The 25,394-nt window shown below is 55.7% G+C and overlaps 8 protein-coding genes across 8 annotated transcripts; 4 read left to right on the top strand and 4 right to left on the bottom strand.

The window, feature by feature from the left end:
• The first annotated feature begins 40 nt into the window (after positions 1-40).
• Positions 41-2,374, top strand: K437DRAFT_255048 (FolC bifunctional protein). Its single transcript, XM_013389171.1, has 3 exons — positions 41-523; positions 601-861; positions 929-2,374. The coding sequence occupies exons 1-3, from the start codon at positions 326-328 to the stop codon at positions 2,255-2,257; spliced, it is 1,788 nt and encodes a 595-aa protein (XP_013244625.1). The 5' UTR covers positions 41-325; the 3' UTR covers positions 2,258-2,374.
• Positions 2,347-4,299, bottom strand: K437DRAFT_62337 (Oxysterol-binding protein). Its single transcript, XM_013389170.1, has 6 exons — positions 4,122-4,299; positions 3,831-3,928; positions 3,509-3,741; positions 2,813-3,423; positions 2,612-2,702; positions 2,347-2,512 (listed from the first exon to the last, which is right to left on the bottom strand). The coding sequence occupies exons 1-6, from the start codon at positions 4,179-4,181 to the stop codon at positions 2,436-2,438; spliced, it is 1,170 nt and encodes a 389-aa protein (XP_013244624.1). The 5' UTR covers positions 4,182-4,299; the 3' UTR covers positions 2,347-2,435.
• A 1,234-nt stretch (positions 4,300-5,533) lies between these two features.
• K437DRAFT_261905 (DUF89-domain-containing protein) lies at positions 5,534-7,838 on the bottom strand (the record flags this gene model as incomplete). The annotated part of the gene is made up of 3 exons (XM_013389169.1): positions 5,534-5,772; positions 5,872-7,403; positions 7,471-7,838. The coding sequence occupies 3 exons, from the start codon at positions 7,836-7,838 to the stop codon at positions 5,534-5,536; spliced, it is 2,139 nt and encodes a 712-aa protein (XP_013244623.1).
• A 1,363-nt stretch (positions 7,839-9,201) lies between these two features.
• K437DRAFT_62260 (uncharacterized protein) lies at positions 9,202-9,961 on the top strand. The gene is made up of 2 exons (XM_013389168.1): positions 9,202-9,415; positions 9,490-9,961. The coding sequence occupies exons 1-2, from the start codon at positions 9,306-9,308 to the stop codon at positions 9,722-9,724; spliced, it is 345 nt and encodes a 114-aa protein (XP_013244622.1). The 5' UTR covers positions 9,202-9,305; the 3' UTR covers positions 9,725-9,961.
• A 3,612-nt stretch (positions 9,962-13,573) lies between these two features.
• K437DRAFT_221770 (uncharacterized protein) lies at positions 13,574-16,067 on the top strand (the record flags this gene model as incomplete). Its single annotated transcript, XM_013389167.1, has 4 exons — positions 13,574-14,365; positions 14,430-14,562; positions 14,630-15,027; positions 15,093-16,067. 4 exons carry the CDS (start codon positions 13,574-13,576, stop codon positions 16,065-16,067), a joined length of 2,298 nt encoding a protein of 765 aa, XP_013244621.1.
• Positions 16,068-16,320: 253 nt separating this feature from the next.
• K437DRAFT_255042 (Flavocytochrome c) lies at positions 16,321-18,918 on the bottom strand. The gene is made up of 5 exons (XM_013389166.1): positions 18,735-18,918; positions 18,495-18,580; positions 18,020-18,393; positions 17,219-17,942; positions 16,321-17,144 (listed from the first exon to the last, which is right to left on the bottom strand). Exons 1-5 carry the CDS (start codon positions 18,760-18,762, stop codon positions 16,497-16,499), a joined length of 1,860 nt encoding a protein of 619 aa, XP_013244620.1. The 5' UTR covers positions 18,763-18,918; the 3' UTR covers positions 16,321-16,496.
• A 1,434-nt stretch (positions 18,919-20,352) lies between these two features.
• On the bottom strand, positions 20,353-21,410 carry K437DRAFT_255041 (thioredoxin-like protein). Its single transcript, XM_013389165.1, has 3 exons — positions 21,120-21,410; positions 20,853-20,985; positions 20,353-20,749 (listed from the first exon to the last, which is right to left on the bottom strand). Exons 1-3 carry the CDS (start codon positions 21,205-21,207, stop codon positions 20,593-20,595), a joined length of 378 nt encoding a protein of 125 aa, XP_013244619.1. The 5' UTR covers positions 21,208-21,410; the 3' UTR covers positions 20,353-20,592.
• A 311-nt stretch (positions 21,411-21,721) lies between these two features.
• Positions 21,722-23,787, top strand: K437DRAFT_255040 (NAD-dependent glycerol-3-phosphate dehydrogenase). The gene is made up of 6 exons (XM_013389164.1): positions 21,722-22,254; positions 22,323-22,416; positions 22,491-22,646; positions 22,704-22,881; positions 22,970-23,182; positions 23,282-23,787. The coding sequence occupies exons 1-6, from the start codon at positions 22,211-22,213 to the stop codon at positions 23,635-23,637; spliced, it is 1,041 nt and encodes a 346-aa protein (XP_013244618.1). The 5' UTR covers positions 21,722-22,210; the 3' UTR covers positions 23,638-23,787.
• Positions 23,788-25,394: the final 1,607 nt, after the last annotated feature.

Here is a 25,394-nt window from a genome sequence, read left to right as displayed (position 1 = left end):
AATATTGACAAAGTATAATGCTTTCTAGCTTCGTTGCTTCGTCCCATTTATCAGCTGGGTCTCTGCGGGACTGCATCAACATAGGCAACAGTTCTGCCGACAAAGCAGGGTCTACCATCTAGAGGTCAAAAGAGGCAGGCAGAGGTACACGACGTGACCCGGCTTCGAGTACAGCTGGTATTTCATGCTTGCCTTTTGCCGACGTACGGCATCAAGTCTCAATTGGCGTCGGCTCGAACCTGCAATCGCTCACTCGGCCAAGCCGTATCGCCTCACAGTTACACAGTTCAAAAGCGACTCGGTACGGTTCATTTCTTCCTTCAAGATGTCGGTCGATCAATTGGCACAAGCGGCGCAACAGCCTGTTCCATGGCCTGGCGCAAGGACGTACGACGGGGCAATCGAAGCACTGAACTCGCTACAGAGCAATGCCTCATTTATTGAGGCCAAGCGGAAGGCTGGACCACAATTTGTGGATGGTCTTCCTTTGGAGACTGAAACCCTGCGAAGAATAGGCTATGGAGTGAGTCGATGGCATAAGTAGTTACTAGGCAAAGCCCCCTTGAAAATGACAGAATTCCATGGGTGCCCCTACGTTAGCCGACCGATCTTAACAAGCTCAATGTGATTCATATCACCGGAACAAAGGGCAAAGGATCGACATCTGCGTTCTGTGATGCCCTCTTACGACAAGCAGCTGCAGCATCTGTTGCTCCTGGGTCGAAGAAGATTGGGCTTTACACTTCGCCGCATATGATCGCTGCGCGGGAGCGAATTCGGATCAACGGATTACCGCTGGAAGAAGAGACGTTCGCTCGATACTTCTTTGAGGTCTGGGATCGGCTCGCACAGAATCCAGAGGTGAGGTGACCTTTAAAGCAGCTCGATAGAAAGAGTGCTGCTGAATCCCGCTAACGTTTCCTCGCAGCGGCAAAGCCCAGACACACCGCTGCGGCCGCTATACTTCCGTTTTCTGACCGCTCTATGCTTTCACGTCTTTCTGTCGGAAACGGTGGACGCTGTCATTCTGGAAGTCGGCATCGGTGGACGTTATGATTCCACCAACATTGTTCCAAGGCCAGTCGTGACCGGGATCACATCGTTAGGCATCGATCACACTTTCATGCTTGGCGACACGATCGAAAAGATCGCGTGGCAAAAGGGAGGTATCTATAAGAAGGATGTTCCAGCGATCAGCGTGCAGCAAGATCCCAAAGCGCTGAAAGTGCTTGAAATGTGCGCGGAAGAAGCCCAGGCAGATGGGTTCACCGTCCTGCCGTCACCTCATGACCTTCCCGCGCAGCTGCCGCAGGGCTTGGGCTTGCCTGGCGCACACCAAGCCACAAACGCGTCTCTCGCCGTGGCACTGGTGAGGACATTCCTTCGCTCTGTGACCGGTAACTCATGCTTTCCAGAAGCAGCAGCAACAATGGACGCGATGTCGCCGTCTTCTTCGAAGCTCTTTCCGTTCGAAATCAAGGCGCTCGAGTCTGCACGCTGGCCGGGGAGATGCCAAGTCGTCCCCTCGAATGAGCGACTAAGGGGCATAACGTGGTACCTGGATGGAGCACACACCACAGACAGCCTAGAACTATGCGTGCGATGGCTGGTACAGCGAACATACAGCGACGCGCAGGCAGGCAGCATGCCCAAACGAGTTATCATCTTCAACTGCACCAGCGGCCGCTCGGCGTCCCAGCTTCTAGCAAGCATGCTGGATGAAATTGAACGTGGGGCCGAGCCCCAGCAGTCGCACGCGTCTAAGACGGAGCCCCAGCAGGAACAGCAGGGGCGACTGCCGTATCCAAAGGCTCGCAAGTTCTTCGACCAAGTCTTCTTCTGCACTAACACGACGTACAGCGACGGCATGTTCAAAGGTGACCTCATGTCGAAAGCTGTCGATCCGTCCGACTTAAACGCTCTGACAATCCAACGCGAGCTCCAACAAGCTTGGAACGAGCTCCTCGGCCTCAGGGGTGCCGCATCTGCATCCGGGGCACAAGCCCCTGACGTGGCAGCAATACGTTCTCGCGTCGACGTGCTGCCTTCGATCCAACATGCTATCAATGCGATCGAAGCCGTGGAGGCAGACTCGGCAGCCGCAGCCACCGAGGGCGTACAAGACGTGCATGTCCTCGTGACGGGCAGCTTGCACCTCGTTGGAGGCGTCATGGCTCACCTGAAAGATCGCAAATTGCTCGATGACGCGCTCGTTAGCGTGCACCAAGTCCAGCAGGCGCAAAGTGTCAAGGTGTAAGCTAGTAGGAGCTTTTCATCATGCCAGAGGAGATCTAAATAGCGAATTCCTGTACTCAACAATCGGGCCGATCTGTATAGAGGCACAGATGACAGAGAAGCGTTCTTGCAGACGATCATACTAAGAAAGAATCCGGTAATATGTTCCTTGGAGAGCCGAAATACGGTTCGCATAGTAATTAATGCACTCGCGGCTTGCGCCTGTAGGCTTCTTCGTTGGCGGGTTTGCCACCGAAGTTGCCGATCAGCTCGGCGTCTGCGCGTGTGTAGAGTGCGAAGTGCATGAATGTTAAGAGACGGGGGAATAAGGTAAGAAGGCTGCACGCCAATGGCGCCTTGTTCGAGGGTGACTCACATTCCGTGTCGTCTTCGACGTGAACAAAGTACTCGAGTTGGTGAGGCGTACCAGCTGCCGCCTCATCTTTCCTCTTCTGTCTCTCGTCGTTCTGTCCATGCCAAACAGCGACAAGGGGTGGGTGCAATACCATTGTGAGCTTAACATGAGGATCAAAGTGAAGACAGTCTCGACGCGACGCATCCGCCAAGGTCGACGTACCTCTATCCTGCTCTTGTCCTTGGAAGCAATGTCAAAGTTTCCCGTCCGGATACCTTCTGCTGTATCCTTCCAGACCTTCCTACTCTCCATCGGGCCCTGCTCTTCGATCGGCTTTACAGAGATCTCCTCGCGTTGAGCACCAGCGTCCCAGAAGATCGCATCCTTCTCGCTTCCGGACGGGCCTTTGCCCTTGAACTTGCTCACACCAGACCAGTCGCCCTCGGCCGTGTACAGCGCTTGCGTCGGCTGAGCGATGGGCGAGACGGTCGCTTTGAAGCTGTGGCTTTTGCCGCTAAAGTAGCCGCGGCCGGTGTAGTTGATCGTCGAGAGGAAGCCGGTGGACGAGGCGATGTGCGTGGTGCCGAGAAGCTCAACGTAAGGCGAACCGTACCAGAGACCCTCGATGGTCAACGTTGGGAGTGTGATGAGATACAGCTCCTCTTTGGCATCCTGAGCCCCTTGAGGCTTTACGCGCAGCACGGCGTGGCCCACTTGCTTGACCTGGATCGCGCGACCCGAAAAGGTGGTCTTCTGACCGGAGTGACCTTCGAGCGTCACGCCTGCCTTTTGGTTCTCCAAGTGGTAGGCAGTGATTGGAGGATGATGGGAGACTAAATGCACAGAGAAGATGACCGAAAAAGGTCAGAAGCGGTGCGTGGGATGACCTGCGCATCAAGCCAGGGTTGCAGGCCTTACCCTGTTCAGTAGTCAGAACAGTCTCGCCTCGGTCGTCCTTGCCGGGCCAGTTGCCAAAGAAAAGCTCGCCGAGAATTGGGTTCAGAGGTTTCTTTTCACTTCCCATGGATGTGTTCCTCGCTGTGTATGAGCCTTTGAGCGTACTGATGAACCAGCGCAAGACATTGGTCATTCGCTCAACAGGATCAGCGCCTTGGGAACAAGCAGCAAATTCTGCCGGATGCTCGCCCCAACTGATTGACAATTTGTGAAGGTATGCATCTCGCGATCAGCTATAGTCCCGCATCGACGACCGCATGGGGCTCTGATGGTATGCACTCACTAAGCTGGGAATTCGACCAAGGAGACTGGCGAGAGAATGAAAGAAGGAGCCGTGAGAGAGGACAGGTCACCGGAGAAGGAGGCGAGTGCTTTGAGGAACTGCGCGAACCAAAGAGTAACGGACCTCAGAGTTAGCCCAATGTGCCTCCTCGTTGCGTCATAGCATCGCAGGCTACAGGCAGATGGCTTCCGATCACACTCTCAGCAATGACCGCATGCTTTTGGTCATGTCGTAAACCCAGAAACGCTGCCGATCGTACGCTGCAAAAGAGCCATAAATGATAGTACTCACACTTCCCCAGCCCTGTTTGTGCTCAGAAGGGACGCCACCGCCGACCTCTTCCTCTGGCATGTTGGGCAAAAGAAGGCAAAGGGAAGGGAGCTTGGTGGAAAGAGGCGCGCGTATGCGTGTTTGCCGTACTGCCTTGCCCTCCGTACGCTCGCCCTGCTATCGGCCAGGCTGGATATTGCCGACTTGTGTGCGATGTTGAATCGAGTCGTGTCAAATACTGAGAACTGAGTAATGGTGTGGATAAGATGAAGATGGAATCAATACAAGCCAATCCTTCCCCTCTGGTCCACAACACGAATGGGTCGCCCATTTTGTTGGGTTAGTGAGGTTCATACTAAGCGCGGGGTGCTGGAGTCGCAGGGACCGAATGGATTTGAGCGAGCCAAGCAAACATGGTCGTCTACAGCCCGCAGTCAGTGGTCGAAAGCATTCGTAGTGCTCTGCAGTGCCGCTGTCGTGGGGGAACTACATTGGAACTCAATCCTGATGGAATGTAGGGTTGTGGCCTTTCGCCGTCACCGAGGCCAAGGGACGGGAGAGCGGAACGCAGACTCTGGTCGCCCCACCTTTGGCTTTCAACGTCTTCACTAGACTCCTTCACTGTCGAGCTCCGTGCTGTGTCTCTCACTCGTCTGTGGGTCACATTCAATCGAGTTTGGTGTGAATTCTTGTCCTATTCATCGGCCATGCCGTCCACCAACATGGCACGCATGGAATTATAAGGGACTGTGCTGATGTCTCGACCCAGAGGAAAGGAAACATCTTTTGGCGCGATCACGCGCAAACGCATCGCGAACACTAACTATTTTCTGAAGCAGCTATTTAGTGTAGTTAGTGTTCCACCGCTCGTCGATGCGGACGAGACGAGCGAGACCAGTTCGACAACATGCCTGAGGGGTGAAAGGTTTGAAACCAGGGTGCGCCGAGCTCCGTGTCGCTAATCTTCGCAGCCTAGGAGTACTGATTGCAAAGGTTGACCGTCTCGCATAAAGCTTTGCGCGAAAAAAGCCATTCGGGACGAAAGGCTAGACGAGCGAGGTCGCAATTCTATGATCGTCGACTCCGAAGGCTGCGCAGACCCTCCCTCGGCTCCACCCTTGCTCGCCTGCGGCCCGTCTTTCAACGCGACTTATGCTGGTCTCGTCTCGCCTGCTTAAAATGCGGCCAGAACACGAAAGCTGTCCCATCAACTTATACACTGAATGACGTGCCATGCAGGTTTGCTTTTGTACTTTTAAGAAAATGGATGATCAAGTGAAAGCGCATCTCGTCTTTCTTTCTACCCTGCCTCCAGATGCCACCGTCAATATGTATGAATTGGCAGAGCCTTCTGCAGTTTTTTCTGGTCGTCTGCCTTGACATTGGTGTTTATAAGGAACAACCAAGCACCCGAGGTTCTTGCATGACTCCTTTCAAGCCGATGAGCGCTTGCTAAACTGCACTACGGCCCATTTACCATTGACACGCCACCTAGCATCCTTTGCATCCATCTCCTGCTGCAGTCCTTCGCGCAGGCCGACGCAGACGTCCGCCTTGCAAGTGCGCAGCGCCAGAATGTTCAATTTGCCGGCCAAGGGCCCGAGAGCAGCTTCGAATGTCGTCGTCGTAGGCCAGTTGCCATCTGACGTCAGCTTGCGATAGTTGAGGTCACCTGCATTGAAGACAAAGGAAAGCAGTATGGAGTGTCAGTGACCTACACCCTCTCTGTGCGCTCTACCGTGGGTAGATCGAGAGGGAGAGCTCGACTCACCTTTAAAGATGACCAAATCGCTCTTCTGCAATTCCTTGAGGAGCTCCGGATCTTTCGCGGGCAGGTCGGCAAAGCTGAATGGCATGGTCCAGAATCCACTTGCGTGTTGCACCACCTCCTTGCTCGAATCCTCTAGCGACGTCTCGACAGGTACACTCAGCTTGAACGCCCCGCTGGCCAGGTGGGCCCGCCAGCGCTGCACCATCTGCTGTACCGGCGTCGGAGCAGCGCCAGATGAAGGAACCTCGGCGTCTTCCGGAATGGCATTCGCATCGTCAGCGCCAAATGAGCGGAACCCGCTCCGACCGCGCTGCGTGCTCGAGCTCCTTCCGCGACTCGGGCTGTCGCTGGTGCTGGCGTTGCTTTTGGCAGCATTGATATCCCTGACTGAGTGGCTGCGGCCCATCCGGTCGCCCTTGTCACAGTCGTCATCGCCACCCAGCTGACCCGGTCTGCGTTCCCGGCTCTTGGCACGTGCGGGGCCATCGCCCTCGAGCGAGAAGGATGCGAAAGCGCTACTATCAATCACGTAGCTGCGCGAAGGCGAAATAGTCCTCGAGCGCGCGTTCTTAAAGTAGGCTGGGTCAAGCTGCAGGGCCATGCTGCCCTTGGGGTGAGGCAGTGCACCGCCTTGGCTGCTTTCATTTGCCATGCGCAGCTGACTGCTGCCAGCGGGATGCTCGAGCGTACCGTGGCGCTGCTGCCCATCAGCCATGCCTTCCCTTGCGCCAGCGCAGTTGTTCGGGTTGTACTGCAATGAGCGGCTGCCAGCCGGCGGCGCTAGCGGTTTTCCCTCTGCGAAAATAGCAGGGTTGGCCTGCACCTCACGCGTGCGACTCGTCGAGCGATGGCGAATGGAGCTGCCAGGTCTGGCATTGGCCGCCGTGCCGTGGGCCTCACCAGCTTTCGTCTTGGTATCGTCTTCGCTCGTGAAGAACGAGTCGGTGAGCAGTGCATCGAGTGTGAAGCGAAAATCGGGCGGAGTGACATCACTGACGAACCAGGGCATGTCCTTTGGGTGGAAGACGACCTGCTGGACGAATGGTGTGCAGCTAACGAGCCAGTCTGCAAAGACGAGGTCGGTGACGAGCTCGAAGCCGCTGTTGTCGAGCACAATGTCGACCCTTCCTGATTCGAGCGAGGAGATGTGCGAGTAGACGCGTTCGAGGTCGTTAGCCAGGATGAACTTGGCACGTGCTTCTTGCTGCTTGCGACCGGTGGTCTGCAGCGCCTGAATATCATCGTACGAGAGCGAGGTGAGCAGAGACAGGTCCGTCGCGTTTCCCCAAAGCGAAATCTGAGCCATTTCGAGCCAGAGAACGTAGAGCGCTTCCTTGCTCGAGGTGACACCGCCGCTGGATTGAGCCTTGGCCACCAAAGCATTGACGTTTTCAGCTAAGGCGCGGATGGCAGTGCCAGATGACTTGAATGTCGACAGCTTGCTGTGCGAAAAGGGATCGTAAGTTTTCCAGTGTGTCGAGCCGGAAAAGAAGCCGCGCACGCGGCGGTAGAGGTAGCATTCTGCAAAGAGCCTGAATGACAATGATGGGAATGAGCCCGAGCGCGAACGAAGCAGCATTTCCGATAGGGCATTCTCACCAAGGGGCTTTATGCCAGGTCCATTTGTTTGCTTCAATGAGGCTGTCGTACGCCTCGCTGCTCGGTGCGCCATCCGCCTGCGGTCCGCCTTGAATGGGCTGGATCTGCCTGTCGTCCTTAATCTCCTGGAGAAACTTGTGCGCCTTGTCGATGATCTCGTCTGCCTCCTTGATCTTTTCGCTTTGGTCCTTGGACGAAAAGGACAGGGCATAGGAGGCTTGCTCGAGGTTCTGGATGACATTGGACGTCAAAATCTGAGGCCAGCGCGAGACAGTCGACTCGTACGCAAAGGACGAGTGGTCCACGGCCGAGCTAAGCGTGACGGGCGGGATCCACAGCTTGGGGTCCGAGGTGGGCGGGGCGGCCATTTTGGGAGGAAGCGTGGGTGCTAGGATGGTCTGCAGTTTCTCAAAATAATATATACTTTTCTCGTTCGTTGCACAGGTGGCAGTCAGCAGAGAGTTAGCGGCGAGACAACGCTGGATGCGTGAGCACGACAAGAGCTTTGGACAGTGATGTGGGGGCGGCGTACGACAGCAAGTGGAGAAAACGCGATGGAAGCAAAAGGCGGGGGAAATATGAGAAAAGGATGAGGCGGTCTATCAGACTTTACGAGTCCTCTTGATGTTCGTCTGCGTACAGGTCGCCTCCACGGCACATTGAGTAAACCCTCCACGCACCATCCACTCAGTTACGGGCGCTGCGCTCCACCTGTCACCCAAGCTGAATGGTTCGGCAGTGGGCTCTCTCCAGTAGAGTCGTGAATCGCTGCTGGAGATGTCATAGTTCCAGGTATAATCTGGTCCGTGCACGTGCAGGTTCTTCCCGCGGCTCATCTCTCCCGCACTCACTGCAGCGCTACAGCACGCTGCCTGCAGCCCGCCTGCCTGCTCGCTGCCAAACCTTGTATACACGCTTCCAAGTTCCCTTGATTGCTTCATCGTCTCCGCTCGTGCCAGATCCTTGGTTGCCTCTCGTACACCCATCCACTTCTATAAGCAGGTGCGCTTCCACAGGGTCAATATGGGCGCATCTGATCGGCACCTGGGCTCTCAGAGAGACGCTTTCACATTACTTTCAAGCTGCTCAGCATTACTCGCCCCGGCATCTTGTTTCTAGACTGCACTTTTCAACAGGCGTATCTGCATATTGGACGTAGCTGCACGTGAATACAGTCACTTGCTCTCAGCAGCGAAGGTCATACTTGCGCAGAGCTCTCGCGGCTCACACGGTCCGAGAGTCCAGGCACAGGGACAAGGTGCTCAACAAATACGTGCTGTCGCTAGGGCTAACTTCGGTTGCGCGCAGCTTGCTTTTGCACCTGGGTCACGGACCGGCTGCGTTGGAAGACTTTCCTTCATGTCATCGCCAGCAATCAACACGCTGCTGCACCAGGGCCTGGTCCAGTTCTACTCGACACTCCGATACTTGATATTCGATGAAGCCGAATCTGGCAATCGGAGATGCTCCGGCCTGTCCTATTAGCAGCAAGGATTTCGCTTTGCTACCTCGGTCGTGCATTCGAAGGTACCATCTACAAAAGCCAAGAAACATCTAAAGTCCCAAAGGTAACGTAATGCCATGGAATATCAAAACAGGGTAAAGTATTTGGCCTGAGCGAGAAATCTTGATCTCTCCAAGCGCGGAAGGTGGTGTCACGCTTAAATACGAAATTGGTAGGATAGGCCTATCGCACTTGCGGAATCAGGCAGGGTTGTTCTGCAAGTCCGCTGTGCTTTTGTTCAACGCGATGACCATCCCATCGGCGTTTATGACGCGCACTGTCATCACCGCCGGCTGCTTCGACCCCGCAATACAAGTGCGATTAGATTCAAATGCCACTGCACTCGTCTCGACCGCCCCCTCGGACCGTACGTATGGCTAAGCTATGCGTCACCCTCGCAGGGTGTCGCTTCCCCTTGCACACAAAGAGCGGCTCTTTTGGATGAGTTAGGGTGAGGGACTGATCATGAGGGTTGCCGCCTCTGCTGATGATTCTACTGCTGGATTGAATGCAACTCTCTCGGTCGAGGGGTGGGCGCTCAGCGGTCCCCCTTTGCGCACCCATGTCGACGGCGATATACCTGATCGAAATGTTTGCGTAAAGGCGCAGCGCATAGAGGCCAAAGAGAGGCGAGCACTTCCAAATGGGGTTTCTGGATTTCACCGAGGGACTCGTGGCTTTGCACAGCAGTGCTGTTACTCTTTGCGCTTGCCGAGATTTAATTTATGCAAACTCATGCCAGCGCACTAGGAGCTCCACATGCACATTATTCAAAATGCCGCTCGCCCCGTACCCAACTCGATGACGAGCCAGCAGCAAGGGAGAAATGAAGTATAATGGGCTTTGTAGGCTCGCATATTTGTCCCGTTGTGGTCTGCCGGGGGCTATTGGCCCAGCAAACACGCGCACATTGGCCATACGACCAGAACCGCCAATGTCATCCTCAAGAGAAGAGAGTTCTATTTGCAGCAAACGAAGAACATGGAAATCAACCGCGTTTGCGATGCTGGGGGCTTTCTCGACACTCCATTCGACCATACGCTTGTTACAACAGCGCGATATGCCCAGCCTTTACTGATATGCATCGGCCCGCTTAGTCTGCATAATGCATGCGAAAAGTTGAGCATCGGCGACGCGAGAGTTGGCGGGTTTAGGCGGTGGTAAGTCAGCGCAGGAAGAAATGAGGTGAGTATCTTTGCCTCACTCGGTGGCATGCGCCGAATCGCTTCTTCGATGGTCCAGATGTTCTACCTGCCACCTCTTTCAGGGGATATTGCATAGACTTAAATTTATGCGACACTAGAAATGACACCGTCCAAGGTGAATTCGAGCGTAAGAACTGGATATCCATCCGCATTTGAAGCTCCACCTGGCGGAAGAAATGTTTGGAGTAAGACCAGGAAGCGACGTAGGATCAAGGGAGGCTTTTCGCCTTGCAGACAGTTTCACGGAGGAGAGGCAAACATTCGCGGTCGCTGCAGGAGATGCCGCTGATGGAACATGGCGCCCTTGTGATCAAGTCATTGCAATGCACTCCGCAGCCGAAAGAGGTAATCAAAATAGCGTTGAATGTTTCATGAGCTACATTGAACATACATGTAGGCTCAACAACCAAAGGCGTGCATAGATTCATCGTACATATTGTGAGGAAGCAAATGAAGTGGAGCAGGCAGTGGCGACGATACCGCAGACAGCGCTGCAATGCAGCCAACAATGAAACAATGGTGACAAGGAATCATTCTGACATGCGTGCACGGCGGAGTCCATGTATGAAGCAAAATGATCCGGTGTGCCTTCATGCTTCATGGCCTCATCGGTCCTTACTTGTAATCATGGTTCTTGCGTTGTGCCATGATCGGTTGCCTGTGATGGTCACATTTTCGGGGTTCTCCCGTGATTCCGAAGGTGAAACTGGTGAAATTCTCGAATTGGTGTTTCGTACGACGCCTGCGAAAAGTTGAACGTATTCAACATAAGGGTTACTGGTTCTGTGTTTTGAAATAGGACCATCTCGGCACGTGGAAGAGAAGATTGCGGAGTGCAAGAGGTTTGCATCACGGCAGGTCATTGGAGCTCCTTGGATGATGCGCTGATGATGGCAATGAGGCTTCGGAAGATGTGTGATGGTGTAGTTTGGTCGCCATCCTCTCGTCCAAAGTCGAGCTGAGTACGCTCACGCAACCTCGAGCGCGTCTCTGACGCACGCGGCGTGGCGACATCCACTGTCGGGATTGCGAGACAAGAGTATTTCGGCTTGTCTCTTTGTAGCCCTATCACCGGTGCACCTCCTTTGGTGCTCGGCAGTGGTTCAAGCTTCCAAGCTTTGTGCAGAGCCGGCAAACAATCTCGCCAAGCGCCCGTCGGTCCCATTCCACTCACAAAACCGCCTGCAGCTTTGAGAAGGCCGTGAGTCTAAGCGGTCGTTTATTTGCTGGGCCTCGATCAAGTTCCATCAGGCGTCCAAGTCCCCAATAACAGTGTTAACCGAAGGAAGCAGAGTTCAGTCATTCAAACCGCACTTCTCCCCAAGCAATATGTCGGATGCTTCAAAGTATCCGGCAGGCGCCTTAAAAGCCAAGAAAGGGCTGGGTCCACGGAGCGTCACCATCGATGTAGTTCCTACTAGCGCTGCGTCACATCCTTCATCTACAGCAACGCCTACCGCCGGAACAGGTAGCGCTGCAATTGGATTTCCACCTTCAGCGACGGGAAGCCAGGTAAAGCTTTCACGGCGGCCCATATCATTCGCTGCATTCTCCAACCAACAATATCACCCGCGCAGCCTCGCTGCGGCACTTTCGCCATCCTCTTCTGGCGCCCACGGCTATGACGTCGAAGCTGGTCGATCAGCAGGTGGAGCCGGTGGTCTGAATTTCGGACCGGCTCGCCAGAACATCAGAACCGACCACCTCGAAGGCCGCTCGTACCGCTTCGCTCCTGCTCCTCTGCCGCTGCCGTCAGCCTCGTCAGCGGCAGGTGGCAGTGAAATTGCGCTGCCCGGCGCAGGTCAGCGGAACAAGGGACGAGCGTCAGCCAGCGCCTCAGGCGCAGCTTCCATGTCCGACTTTTCCGATGCACATAGCCGCCTCGGCGCCTCATACGCCGCCACCAACATGGGCGGCCCTGCGTACAGCGAGGAAGGCGGAAGTGCGAGCGGCTTCAGCGGTGCCGCCTTCTCGCCGCGTAGCTATACTGCTGACGATGCAATCATCAGGGATCGCACTGCTCAGCTCGCCGACATGGCTCTCGGAGGCGGTGGCGGTGGCAGCACGGATGCTGGCGAGGAAAGTGGCTTCAGCTCGTATAATGGCGGACCAGCTCATAGTGGGTCTGGCTGGGTCCAAAGAACCGGCGCTGCGGTTGCGATTACCGCAGGTGCAGGTTCGAATGCATCTGAAGCAGCGGGAGCGGGCAGCCTTGGAGCTGGCCCGTCGAACCTCGCGCTCACTCTCCAATCGCATGACATTGTTAGCGGTAGAGACACTGTCAGCAAAGCCAGTCGTCCTGACACGGTCAAAGACAGCAACAGTCATAGTCAAGAGCAGGGATCGACATCGAACAGTGCAGGCAACGCCGCACCGCCGCACACCGCCTCGGCCGCGCAAAGTTTGGCTGTGCAGCCGCAGGAGCCATTCTCACCTTCTCCTGGAGCTCTGACATCCGCTCGCAGTCCCAATAACCGTTCGTCAGAAGCTGGCGTGCCAATGACTTGGACCCTCACGTACGGGACACTTGGGACAACGGACGAGGAGACCGAAGAGGATTTGCAATCCGATGGCGAGGCGGACGGCGGCGAAGTTGGAGGGCTTAGCGCTACCGGCTTGGCACCGGGCACAGCTCCAAGGCTCGCTGGCGGATTGCGTCGACCTTCGTACCAGCATCCATACCAGCTTCATCAATCCAGCACTAGTGCCCATTCGGCAGCAGCAGCGACAGCGGCGTATCGACGCTTATCAACAACTGTTGCCCAGTCCCTTGGCTATGGGGTGCTGGCGCTTGCGCAGGACGAGGCGCAGGAAGGCGGTAGTGGCGGCGCATACCAAAAGCCCTCTTCGATCTCAGCTTCCTCAGCTGGGCTTCCTGCGTCTAACGCCGTGGACGAACGCGCACCGCTGCTTAGCGCGACTGGCGGTGATCACGCGGGCTATGGCTCGCACGCAGCTCATCATGCAGAATCTTCGCTGACTTCCTCATATCGCAAAGCAAAGCACTTCGCCGCCGTGCTGCCAATGCGAAGGACTATTTCAGGTTTTGCAGCGCGCACGCGCAAAATTACCTGGCGCGAAGTGGCCAGTGCGTCTGCTGAGCCTGTGCGCCTGCTACCAGCTGTCATCCTCGGTCTCCTGCTCAACGTCCTTGATGGCGTCTCGTACGGCATGATCACTTTCCCAACCAGCTACCCCATCTTTGCCGATTTCGGTGGCGACGGGGTGAGCATGTTCTTTGTCACGTGCATTCTGAGCCAGCTCGTCTTCTCGCTCGGAGGCAGCATCTTTGGGGGTGGAAATGGATCGTGAGTGCATGGAGTCCTGTACCACGTCATCATTTGCTGAATCACTGACTTCCTACGCTCATACCCAATCCTGGTCTCACAGGATGATGATCGAAGTTGTTCCTTTTTACCATTTACTCGTCAAGACCATATTTGCCGAAGTCGGCGATGATAACCCTGAGGCGGTTATATCAACGACAGTCGTGGCCTATGCGCTGTCAAGCATCTTCATCGGTCTTGCGTTTCTCCTCCTAGGTTGGCTGCGCTTGGGCAAGCTAATCGAGTTCTTCCCGCGACACATCCTTGTTGGCTGCATCGGGGGGGTGGGCGTGTTTCTCATCGAGACCGGTCTCGAAGTTTCCGGTCGTCTCCAAGCGGAGGACGGTTTCCAATGGAACATCAAGACGTTGCGGTACTTCTTGCAGTCGTGGCACATGGTGGCACTGTGGCTGCTGCCTTTTACCTTTGCTGTGCTTCTGCGCTTCATCACGCACCAGTTCCATCACCCGCTCATCTTCCCAACATACTTTATGTTCATCCCGATCGTGTTCTACATCATCACGGCCGGGATCTTGCGTATCGATCTTGCTAAGCTGCGCGCTGACGGCTGGGTGTTCGACATTGGCCGCGCGGCCGAAGCGCCCTTCTACCGCTTCTACACGTACATCGATTTCCGGCAGACCAGCTTCAAAGCACTAGTTGCAACGATCCCGACGCAGCTTGCTTTGACCTTCTTTGGCATTTTGCATGTCCCTCTGAATGTGCCGGCGCTCGGGATCAGCGTCGGGGAGGACAACGTGGACACGGATAGGGAACTCATCGGGCACGGGATCAGCAACCTCGCTGCCGGAGTCTTCTTCTCAGGCCCGAACTACATCACCTACGTCAACTCGCTGCTGGTGAGGTACAGCGACTGATGCTCGCATTGCTATTGGCAATGACTGAATGTTTCCACATCTGCAGTTCTACCGTGTTGGCGGAGGCTCAAGGTTGAGTGGGCTGATGTTGGCAGCAGGAACCATAGTCATCCTCATGGCTGGACCTGCTAGCATTGGCTACTTGCCGGTGATGATCGTCGGTGCCCTCATCTTTGTCTGTAAGTCTTCGTAAATGTGGAAGCTTTCGCGACTCCGTACGCGTTTCTCACGCCGAGTCTTTCGCAGTGGGCATCGACCTGGTCAAAGAGGCCCTCTGGGACACGATCGGGCGCGTCAATCATTGGGAATACTTCACCATTTGCATTATCATCATTGTGATGACCTTGTGGGATTTTGTGGTCGGTATCCTTGCAGGCATTATTCTGGCGTGTCTGTTCTTCGTCGTACAGAACTCGCGCCGCAAGACAGTGCGTGCCATCTTTGACGGCAGCATTGCACGCAGCACTGTCCGCCGACACCCCACTCAGCGCCGATTCCTCGACGTCGTGGGAACGCAAACGCAGATCCTCAAGTTACAGGGGTTCCTCTTCTTTGGCACGATCAATGGCGTCGAACAGCTCATTCGCCGGGCTCTCGACATTTCAGCGTGGCATCAGCATCCGATGCGCTTCCTCATCGTCGATGTGAGTTGGACCTTTCTCTCTGCATCTGGATCTCCATACTAATGGAGCCTCCGTAATGGCTCCAGTTCTCCCTCGTAAGCGGTGTCGATTTCTCGGCAGCCGAAGCTTTCACTCGCATTCAGCGCCTGCTCGACGCAAAGGGTGTGGTTCTCATATTCTGCGGCGTCACACCCGAGAGCGATATTGGCATCGCGCTGCGCAGCGTTGGCATGTGGGCAGACCAAGGCGTTCGGCTCGAGGTATTTGCGCACCTCAACTCTGCACTCGAGTGGACTGAGAATGAGTACATCCGCGGCATGTACACCTCGAGTCTCGCCATAGGCAAGACGCTTGGCCACGCATACCTCGCGACGGCCGGCGCACTCAGCATGCCAGGGCAACAGCGGGAACCCGCTTTCGTTCTGGATGAGCAGTTCGAAAACTCCCCTAGGCAGCAGCACATTCACGAGGCCGCGCGAACCGCCATGAACCACCTTCCTTCGATCGACATGGTCAGTCTTCCGCCGGAGTCAGTGCCGCATCTCGCCGCCGAGGCGCAAGTCCAGCCAGCGCAGAAATCCGGAGCGCAGCGGGACCCGACGAAGCAGCCTCTCCTGCTTCTCCTAGCGACATTTCGCGAGTATGCAGAGCCTGAGCTCGACGCTACCTACTTTGCGCACCTGGTTGGCTACTTTGAGCGTGTTCCACTACCGCAGGGCCAGACCCTGTGGCAGGCGGGCGATGAGCCTGACGGGCTGTACGTCATCGAGTCGGGCATCCTCAAAGCCAAGTACGACTTTGTGCAGGAGAACTTCGACCTTTCCGAATCCATGCTGGCGGGCACGATCGCCGGTGAGCTCACGTTCCTGTCCAAGCAAAAGCGTAACACGGTCGTGCATGCCGAAACGGAGTGCGTGCTGTGGCGCTTGGACGGCGAGTCGCTGTCGCGCTTGGAAAAGGAACAGCCTGATGTGTTTAGCACGTTCTTCAAGATCCTCCTTCGCGTCACGGGTGATGAGCAGCACTCTTTGATGAGCTACCTCGTTTCCCGCCTCACTTGATCCACCACAACCATGCATATAGATATTTCCCCAAAATTCCACCCATCGGCACTCTGTATGATCCAGAACTGTACTCCGCGGCGCACACCAGCGTGTACCTCTCTTGCAAATTTGGCAGGAATTGCATTTGCTCGACACCACAGAAAAGAAAATTTGCACCACTTGATGTGCTGTTGAGTCGCAGCCGGGCCAGCAACATATGAATGATTCCACAACTCGCGAGTAAGACAAAAGCGACGACGGGAGCTCAATGTTTCTAGAATGCTGTGGATCCGATTCACGAGAGAGGGAGTGGAGCGCTGCGCTACAAGATCAATGCGTCATGGACTCTCCCAAGAAACCCAAAAGAAGCAAAACACATGTCGCCGCTGCCTTCGATTCGATTTGCCTGAAAGCACGCTTGCTTGGCGTGCGAGCGAGCGTGTGGATTTATTGCTTAAGGTTGCCAATGTGGACGTACGGAGCGTACTTTGCGATGACGCTCTCGTCGTGCATCATCTCAAATTCCTCCGAGCAATCCTTGCCCTTGTACAGCAGGATGGCCTTTTCTCCGCCAGGATGATCCGGCAGGAACTTGGTCACGTCGAGCACCTTGCCATTGACGACGACCCAGACGTCATCGTCCTTGTTGTGCTTGGCAACGTCATCGAGTGTGTACTCCTTGAGCTCCTGCTGTGCCGGCTGCTCGCTCCCAGATGAAGCAGACGAGCTGTTCGACTGCGCTGCAGGTGCGGTCTGCGCCACGCCACTGCTGCCGCTGCTGCTCAACACTCCCGCCTCGGGGGCCCAGTGGAAGCTGACGTTAACACTGGACGTCTCTGGGTTGACGCGGACGCGCGTTTCGAGCTGCTGCTGGATCTGGGCCGCACGCCCAGCGGCGATCTTCCCGGTTGAGATACCCTCCAGTAGGTAAGCGCTGGCAGCGTCACCAGCGACGCGGCCGTAGACGACGCAACCGAGCAGGGACGAGCCACCGAGTCGGTTCGCGCCGTGCACACCGCCGGCAAGCTCACCGCAGGCGTACAGGCCTGGGATTGGCTTGCCAGACTTGGACAGGATCTGAGCCTGGTCGTTGATCTGCGAAAATCCAAACGAATTAGATGTCAATCATGCGGGCGAAGAGCATAGCCTAGCCTGTGTTCGCGACGCACTTCGACACCACCCATCGTATAGTGGAGAACAGGCGTCATGAGCGCGACATAGTACGGCCCCTCCTTCATGTTCCAGTTGTGGTGGAAGCGCTTGCCGAAGGGGTCCTTCTTCTTGCCGCTGCCGATCTGAATGTAGTCGTCAAAGGTGGATTTGAGTTTGCTCGCATCGATGCCCATGTCCTTGGCGACCTCCTCGACCGTCTCGAAGCGCTTCATCAGCCCGCGGCCCTGGTAGTGCTTGCAGTGCCACTCGATCTCGCGTGACGCCTCGCCGTTGAGGATCAGCCGAACGGGGAACTTGTCGTGCTTCCACATGGCGGCCGTAACGACGGCACGCTTCTCAAGTTCGTCGATGAAGCGCTGGCCCTCGTTATCGACTAGCAGGCCACCGCAACCACGGAGCGCTTCGGCAGCAAGGAACTTGACCTTAGCGTCCGGGTCCTTGGGATCGACGAGACCGGTCGGGTGGACCTGGACCTTTTCCATGTCGATGAGGCTTCCGTCGATGGCGCGAACCATCTTCTGGCCGTCACCAGTGCAGTGGGCGCCATTGGTCGTCGGCAGGTTGAAGTACTCGGGTTTGAATTCCTTAAGCAGTGAGCCAGAGTCGGAGAAGTCGGCGGCGTAGCCACCGGTGGCGAGAATAACTGGCCCGTACTCCTGGTGGCGCTGGCCGTTCAATTCATACTCGACACCCTTGACAATGCCGTTCTCATAGATAAGACTGCGTGGTTGGTGGAGAAGGATGCAAGTCAGCAAGTGCGCAGCGACATCCAAGTCAAAGGCGATCCTAACACGCACTGCTTGACATCGGCCTTGCGAATGATCTGGAAGCGGTCGGGGCGGTTCTTGGCCTCGTCCTCGGCAAGGTCCATGAGCGCCATGGTGATCTCCATACCTGGGAACTTTCCACCTGCGCCAGAACGGTGCGTTCTCATTTCCGAGTGGCCACCTAGCCTGCTGATCTTGTCGAGAGCAAGGCCGAACTTATCCTGGAGCCAGGTGACAGCGTCGCCGGACTTGTAGGTGAGAACCTTGATCAAGTCATCGCGGGCAAGATCGGCGGCGGACTTCTTAGTGTCTTCGAAGAAGGTCTTAGCCGTATCACGGATGTCGAGGTTGGCCTGAGTGGTGGTGCCGGCTCCGTTGATGCCTGACGTGGCCTTGGTTGAGTTCTGCAAGAAACGAAGGGGTGCGAGCGCAGGGAGCGAAGTCAGCTGCTGCCGGATCACCACAAAAAGTAGGGCAGTCACGCGTCGAGAAGGAGAACACGTACGCCACCAAAGTAACCGTTTTTGTCGAGAACAACGACATTGGCGCCGCGGTCGATCAGCGTGTGAGCGGCTGAGAGACCGGAGAGACCTGATGGCGTGACGAGGAGAGGAAGCAAGGTTATTTTCAGCCCCAAAATACGCCATTGAGGACTCTACGAAGCAAGCGCAGACGCTGCCAGCTTCTGTTCTCGCGCACAACAGTGGAGTGGAAGCCGGCACGGTGCGTGGGGATGCGTACTCACCTCCGCCAACGACGATGACCTTGGACATGGTGCTTTGCAATGGGGTGTTCCGATCCAAGCGGGGGTACGACTGAATGGGGTGTGGATGAGGAGGGGGAGGGCAAACAGAATGAAGAAGGAGGGCGAGGAGCAAAATATGCTTCAATGGGGGTAAGGATGCGACGCGGGTGTGGCAGAGGACGCGAGAGGATTGAAAGGATGGACAAGCCAGCCAGCTGCCGCCAGACGGACGAGTGGGAGGAGCTTGGTTGTTGGCATTAGTAATGGAGAGAGTGACAGAGAGATGTGGCGCCCGGCCAGTGTCCTTGCGTGTCGAGCTAGTGGCTCGTGCGCAGCATCCATTATTGCCTTACCACCTCCGCTGCTGTGCGCCTGCGCCTGCGCCCGCTCCCACCCCACTCTCGGCCTGACGGCTTCTTGATGGCCCGGCAGTGGCATGTTTGTATGTCGCAGGCAGCGCGGACAGATGTTTGGGCATTGCAACCTACTGCTGCCGCCAGCGACCAGCCACCCCAGGCTTGTGGGGCCTCCTCAAGGCACTATGGCAGTCCCCCCGTTCTGCCTTGGTCAGCCCCAGTCTCTGGACGCTGCACTCCTGCAGTGACTGGGGGCAGCTGGCAGTTCACTGCGTTCCCTGCCGTCGGCCTCCTTCCCCGCTCGCGCCCCGCGTGGGCATTATGCAAAGGCTAGAACTATGTGTCTGTGCTGGCGCGCCAGCTGACAAATTGCATTTCCCCGCGTCTGCCGCGCAGCTGCCTCAGTGCCGCCTATGTTCATCAGCCTCACCTGGTCTCACTTTCACACAGCCGCAAGGGACGCGGGGCAACCAATAGCCTTAAAAGGCATGGCCGCTTCCAGCTTCGCTAGAATCCAGGAAGGCTGTCCGCTTGGCTCTTGCATTTGCATTTACACGTCGCTGTTTGCAGCTCAACCCTCCTTCTCAGTCCTTCAAGGCTCAATGGTCTTTATTATACCCAGCCAAGTTTCAATCTATCTGCTCGAGACCTCGAAGGCGGAAGGCTACTTCGAGAATCAACTTCTTGACGACAGGACTTGCATTCCACGATAATTGTCGATGGTAGAATTAAGACATTTCAAGCCCTAAGCTCCAAACAGCTCCAGATAGGTACTCGGTTCACCGCAGAGGTTCGTCAAACGTGGGACGCGAGACTCTTGACTAGCGCACCGCAAGTCGCAAGCCGCGACTAGATCCAGGAAGCAAATGTATTAAAATGTTCATGCAAGTTTGCAACTACATTGCATATCCGTAAATAGATGGATGCGGCGGTTCACTGTTGGCGATGGCAATTGGGAGGAGGGCCCTGCTTTTGGGGCTTCGAGTTGCATCGGCTTCACGCAGGCTGATTGAATTGCAGGCAACTGGCGTCGCCGATGTGGCGACGGCCCGACACGCGGCCAGGTTAGGGAGGAATCACTACTTGATGACATGCTCTCAAAAGGTGTCCGCGTCGTAAATGAATAATGTACTACTCATCATCAGAGCTCTGCAACCAAATGCGACGGCATCGCCCATGATGCCAGATTGCGGGAAGGGAGCAGTGCAAAATGGTTTTAAGCAGCCAAGTGCTCACGCATGCAGTCGTGTGTCACCGCAATGTCTGCTGAAATGTCATGAAGCATTGACTTTTGAGGATCAGGATTTCACGGCCTTACGACGATACACAAGTTGGATAGCATCATGTAACATAGATCGACTCCAGACGCTAGCCGCGAAGGGTGCGCGCCTGGGCCGATGTTGCCAAGTAGTGTGAGAGGTCACTTGAATTTCCTTGTGCATTAACTCGTCGGCGTTGGTATATAATTTAGCCGCGTAAGAGCTGTGCGCGATGAAAAATCGTCACGAAGCTCTCGTGAACGCAAGCACCTTGCTTTCGTCGGCACAGTCCGGGACGTCCTCCAGCCGTGCGACCATTTTGCCCTTGGAAAACTTGACTATCGTCGGAACACACTTAATGCCGTACGATTTTCGAAAGTAATTCTCCGGGTCTTTCCAGCTGCGAAAGAGCAAAACGCAAATTGACGAGGGCTAAACATCAGCGACATAGCGCTCTTGTCGTGATCGAGGATTCACGCTGGCCGTGCAATATTCCTACGCACGTTGGCCTGTCCCCTACGAAAATCATATATCCATCCACATCACCCCCCTTTCCCACGGTGGATGGGTCGGTCCCAAAGACGTTTTGTACCGCCGGAAGCGAGTCGCGACAGTCTGGACACCACGAGGGCTGGCCTAGCGACCAAAATAAGTGGAATAGGAAAGGGCTGTCAGTCAGTCATTCATTCGCGCCAAGCGGCCAGTATCCAGGCAGAGGTTGCTGCAGCTTTGCTTTGTCTGCTAGCTTGCACACCGGGAGAGCAGCGCACCAGAAGCAAAGAAGACGAGGAACTTGGGATCCGTTGTCGGACCCGCGAGTTGTCCAAGCTGCGTGGACTGCGTGGTGTGCAGTGGCATCGTGCCGGTGATGTGACAGTCTCTGTTGTTCTCTTCTATCCGAATCTAAGGCGACGCCGTGACGGCTTCGTCAAATAATTCTACCTGAGCACCACGAGTTCAACGCTGGACCACGGACTGTCTGCACCTCGCGTGGGCTGTGCTTGAGGTCGGGCATGAAGCTTCACTCGTTCGAGCAGCATAGATTACTTGGAAACGGTTCCAGGGCTGGCGGTACTCAAGAAATGAGAATGTCAACCGCCAGGCGCCAGATGGAGCAGCGGCCAGACCGACGAATTCGGAGGGCTTGGAGGGGCCACGGAACACGGGAATCATATATCCTCAGCTATATGTAGTAGGGTTCTCAACTCAGGTTGTCGTGCCCAAGCCAAACTGCCCACTAAACTACAGTGCAACGTGTGCGATGAATATGCTCACAGCCAGCAGCCACGCGAGAAGCAGGCTCCCCAAGACTCCAGCCCCGCTCCCAACATGTCTCCCTCCACACGAGAGACCCATGAACTTGCGCCGAATTCATTCACCACTGCAATGGAACTTTGTAACTAGACCCGGGGAGAAGAGGCGACAATTGACGGTTGTTGAGAATTGCCCATACGTACATCCATGGACCTACTTAGGTGGCGGGTTGAGTTTCCTCCATTCAGATCTGCTCTCCGATCATCCTAACCTCTCATCCTCCTAAACCTGCTCTCGTCCCCGTCGAGAAGCGAAAGGCACAGCGGTCAAAGTGTTCTCTATCGCCAGGTCGACCTGTCAACCCATCGCACTCGCGAGTGTACGGGAGCGAGCAGTGAGATCAGCGCTGCTACATCCACTCACTACCCTCTGTCGGTGCTACTGCAAGTCGACTTCCCCATCGGGTGTACCTAGTGGTCGCGCAGCCGTTTGGAATTCGCGCGCTGGAGGCAGGCACCAAAGTCTTGCGCCTTCGAGGTACTCTGGAGAACTATCACATCGACGCAACGTCTTATTCACTGCCGCAGGATCTCTAACGTATTCCACGATGGGGCAACGACACCGAGTAGCAATTATTGGATCCGGTAACTGGTGAGGATGGCATCTGTCTTGTGAAGTGGCCTTCACGCTTATCACTCGTTCCGATTCCTCGGCTGCAGGGGAAGTGCAATCGCCAGGATTGCCGGTCAAAATGTGAAGCGCTATCCAGATACGTTCGAAGAGAAGGTAGGGATGTATGTTTATCAGGAGAAGGTGAGAAGCTTGCACAAGGCGAGGCTTCGCATGCGGTCTTCTCACTGACGTCCGATCACTTCACTCCCATGCAGATCGACGGGCGGAACTTGACCGAGATCATAAACGAGGAGCATGAGAACGTGAAATATCTTCCGGGCATCAAGCTACCGGAGAACGTTGTCGCAAATGCAAGCGCATCAGAGACAGCCAAAGGAGCGGACCTTCTGGTATTCGTGCTGCCACATCAGGTGCGCAGAACAGCTTTCTACTCTTGATGTGGAACTGAAATGTCTGCGCCGAAACAGTTCATTCAAGGCGTATGCACAGAGCTCAAAGGCAAGGTGCCTTCGAATGTACGGGCGATATCGATGATCAAGGGAGTGGAGGTCAAGGACGGAGATATCCGAATCTTTGCGGATGTGATCGAGCATATTCTGGGTTGCAAATGCTCGGCACTCAGCGGGGCGAATATCGCGAACGAGGGTGAGTGCTAAAAGTGAGGTATGCCTGACATCCGTTGGGACGCTGACGAGTCGACTCCGCCTACTTTCCTTGTCACAAATGCATTCAGTTGCGGAGGACAAGTTTTCAGAGACGACGATCGGCTACCGCGCCGGCGATGTCGAGTCTGCAGAGCTGTTTCACAAGTTGTTCGACACTCCGCAATTCCGCGTCGGCATGATCGAGGACGTTGCGGGCGTCAGCCTGTGTGGTGCGCTCAAGAATGTCGTCGCCATCGCTGCTGGATTCTGCGATGGCCTGGGGTGGGGCGACAACGCCAAGGGTGAGTTTCCGACAGACACCTTGCACCAGCGCGCATGTGCCATGGAAGGGTATCGCGCTAAATCTACTTCCGACTCTCCCTCGTTCAAACCAATCACAGCGGCGATCATGCGCATCGGCCTCATGGAGATGAAGCGATTCTCTGAAGAGTTCTTCGACGGCGTCAAAGCTGAGACATTCACCGAGACGAGTGCCGGTGTCGCCGACCTGATCACGACTTGCTTTGGCGGGCGCAACCGGCGGTGCGCCGAGGCGTTCGTCAAGACGGGCAAGCCGTTCGCCGTGCTGGAGAAGGAGCTGCTCAAAGGGCAGAAATTGCAAGGGACAGAGACAGCGCGAGAGGTGCATGCGTTCTTGAAAGCGCGCGGCAAGGTCGACGATTACCCGCTCTTCCGCGCCGTGTACTCAATCGCGTATGACGGCGTCAAGCCTCAGGATCTCACGAACAAGCTCTAGGCCTTAGGGAAATTCATCCATTTGCTGTCTCTGCCTCTGTCTTGCCTCTGTCACTCTCGTTCTCCATCTCATCTCGCTTGTACGGGCGTCCACGTTTTTGCTTTTGCACTGCCATTACGCAATGTAACGTATGCTGACCGTCATACTTAGGCTTCAGTCCCCGCTTGGTTGCTTCAGGGTTAGAACAGCTTGGTGCATTGCCTCGGCGAGTTTCGCAACGCCTGTGCTCGGGACGATTCATGCAAATAAAGTATGACGAGAGTAGAGTGACAATGTTTACTGTCAGCTTGTCATTCGAGCCTCGATCAGACTCGCTGGTCTTCGCCTCAAGCCGAGAATGTCTGCACAGCATAGTGTTTGAGAGTGACGGGACAGACGGGACTGCGGCCAGCGCTGCGCTTGGCTTGTGCATGGTTTACGGAAGCGCCGAGCTGGGGCTGTGCCGCCGAGCTGACTGCTGGTCTCGCCTTTTGGCTTTTGTGTAGTGCTGCAGAGCGTGCCGCGGAGAGCCTGTAGAGAGTCATCAAGTGCTCGAGAGAGTGCAACTCGTGCGCGCGCCTCTCTCCATCACTATTTTCTGGGCGCCGAGGGAGAGCCAACCACAGCAGGCGTAAGATAGCATCCTGGGGTCCTTGGCATTGATGCTGCCAATGAAGCTTTGTCCTTGGTATTTGGTGGAAGTATATGTAAGATCAAGTCGCACTTCTCCATCGTCGATGTTAGAAGACTGTTCATGTGATCGAATGAAGCTGGATAGCTCGTGGCGCTTGCAGTTGGATGACTTATGCGAGGTCACATTGAAGTTGTTTTACGTACTGGAGAATATAGGTACCTAAAGAGCCAAAGACAACTTCAGCTCGACGTCAACGCGCGACGACCGTTGTGTCGTCGCCAATTTCTCCACTGCATCAGCACATCCCTGCAAGCTCGTGTTCCCATCTCCAGGTAGATTCCAACGCCGAGCGGATTGGCAGCTTCGTTGGCTGCTGGTTAGACACGCTTGGCACCTGTATAACCAAGAGGGGCAGGCCGTCAGTTAGTGACACTTCGACCTCCTTCGACGCAGTGCCGTCCTCGAACTTGTCAAACGAAGAGGACATATTCGAGTAAGGCCAGGCCCGCAGGTATTTCCCAGCTGACTGTCGCGACGTACCTTCTACTCTACAAGGGTACTACAGAGCGGCTGCGTTGCCATTTCGGGAGCTTGCAGCTTGATCACGAATCTGGCCGCGTGGGAATCGGTGCTTTCTCCAAGCAGCAAGGTGGGCGTTCGCCGGCTACAAGGGCCTGTAGTCAAGCGCATGTACAGCTGCAGGGGGCAGAACAGCAACATGTCGCAGCCTCAACCACATTTCCACAGACCAGCTTCACCAGGAGACCCATATGGCATGAGGCCAGGTAGAGGCCTGCTGCCTCCGGTTCCAGGCTTCTCTGGAGGGCCTCCGCCAAGACCTCCTCAGCAACCACGGCCAAATCATCAACAGTCTGCTTATCACCAGTCGGTACAATCTATGGTCAATTATTCGTTAAACAACAGTCCAAGGCCACCGCAACATTCATTATCCACTTCCCCTCAGGCCTTCGTTGGAGGCTTCGTCAGTCCAAACGTAGCACCACTCCGAGCTGCCCAAGCGGCACCTCCACCGCCGCACACCAGCTCGATACCTCTCGGTGCGCCAGGTCTGCCGTTTTTTGGAGCGCCTGTTGGAGCACCACCACCGCTGGGCGCCAACAACCCACCATCACGATCGCCCAGT

The sequence above is a fragment of the Tilletiaria anomala genome (genome assembly GCF_000711695.1).
Source record: "Tilletiaria anomala UBC 951 chromosome Unknown K437scaffold_18, whole genome shotgun sequence".
NCBI lineage: Eukaryota > Fungi > Basidiomycota > Exobasidiomycetes > Georgefischeriales > Tilletiariaceae > Tilletiaria > Tilletiaria anomala.
This window is presented reverse-complemented; position numbering and strand designations above follow the sequence as displayed.

Coding starts and splice junctions, on each gene's coding strand:
- K437DRAFT_255042 (XM_013389166.1), bottom strand. CDS start 18,762: ATGTCCAAGGTCATCGTCGTTGGCGGAG. Junction 18,394..18,494: donor AAAACGGTTACTTTGGTGGC/GTACGTGTTCTC, acceptor CGTTTCTTGCAG/AACTCAACCAAGGCCACGTC. Junction 17,145..17,218: donor ATACGATGGGTGGTGTCGAA/GTGCGTCGCGAA, acceptor GGATTTTCGCAG/ATCAACGACCAGGCTCAGAT.
- K437DRAFT_62337 (XM_013389170.1), bottom strand. CDS start 4,181: ATGCCAGAGGAAGAGGTCGGCGGTGGCGTCCCTTCTGAGCACAAACAG. Junction 3,742..3,830: donor TTGGTCGAATTCCCAGCTTA/GTGAGTGCATAC, acceptor ATTGTCAATCAG/TTGGGGCGAGCATCCGGCAG. Junction 2,513..2,611: donor CGTCGAAGACGACACGGAAT/GTGAGTCACCCT, acceptor ACACACGCGCAG/ACGCCGAGCTGATCGGCAAC.
- K437DRAFT_62260 (XM_013389168.1), top strand. CDS start 9,306: ATGCCACTGCACTCGTCTCGACCGCCCCCTCGGACCGTACGTATGGCT. Junction 9,416..9,489: donor ACAAAGAGCGGCTCTTTTGG/ATGAGTTAGGGT, acceptor ATTGAATGCAAC/TCTCTCGGTCGAGGGGTGGG.
- K437DRAFT_255041 (XM_013389165.1), bottom strand. CDS start 21,207: ATGCCACTGCACACCACGCAGTCCACGCAGCTTGGACAACTCGCGGGT. Junction 20,986..21,119: donor CCTCGTCTTCTTTGCTTCTG/GTGCGCTGCTCT, acceptor TTTGGTCGCTAG/GCCAGCCCTCGTGGTGTCCA. Junction 20,750..20,852: donor TTCGTAGGGGACAGGCCAAC/GTGCGTAGGAAT, acceptor GCTCTTTCGCAG/CTGGAAAGACCCGGAGAATT.
- K437DRAFT_255040 (XM_013389164.1), top strand. CDS start 22,211: ATGGGGCAACGACACCGAGTAGCAATTATTGGATCCGGTAACTG. Junction 22,647..22,703: donor TATTCGTGCTGCCACATCAG/GTGCGCAGAACA, acceptor GCGCCGAAACAG/TTCATTCAAGGCGTATGCAC. Junction 23,183..23,281: donor GTGGGGCGACAACGCCAAGG/GTGAGTTTCCGA, acceptor AACCAATCACAG/CGGCGATCATGCGCATCGGC.
- K437DRAFT_255048 (XM_013389171.1), top strand. CDS start 326: ATGTCGGTCGATCAATTGGCACAAGCGGCGCAACAGCCTGTTCCATGG. Junction 524..600: donor TGCGAAGAATAGGCTATGGA/GTGAGTCGATGG, acceptor CCCCTACGTTAG/CCGACCGATCTTAACAAGCT. Junction 862..928: donor GGCTCGCACAGAATCCAGAG/GTGAGGTGACCT, acceptor GTTTCCTCGCAG/CGGCAAAGCCCAGACACACC.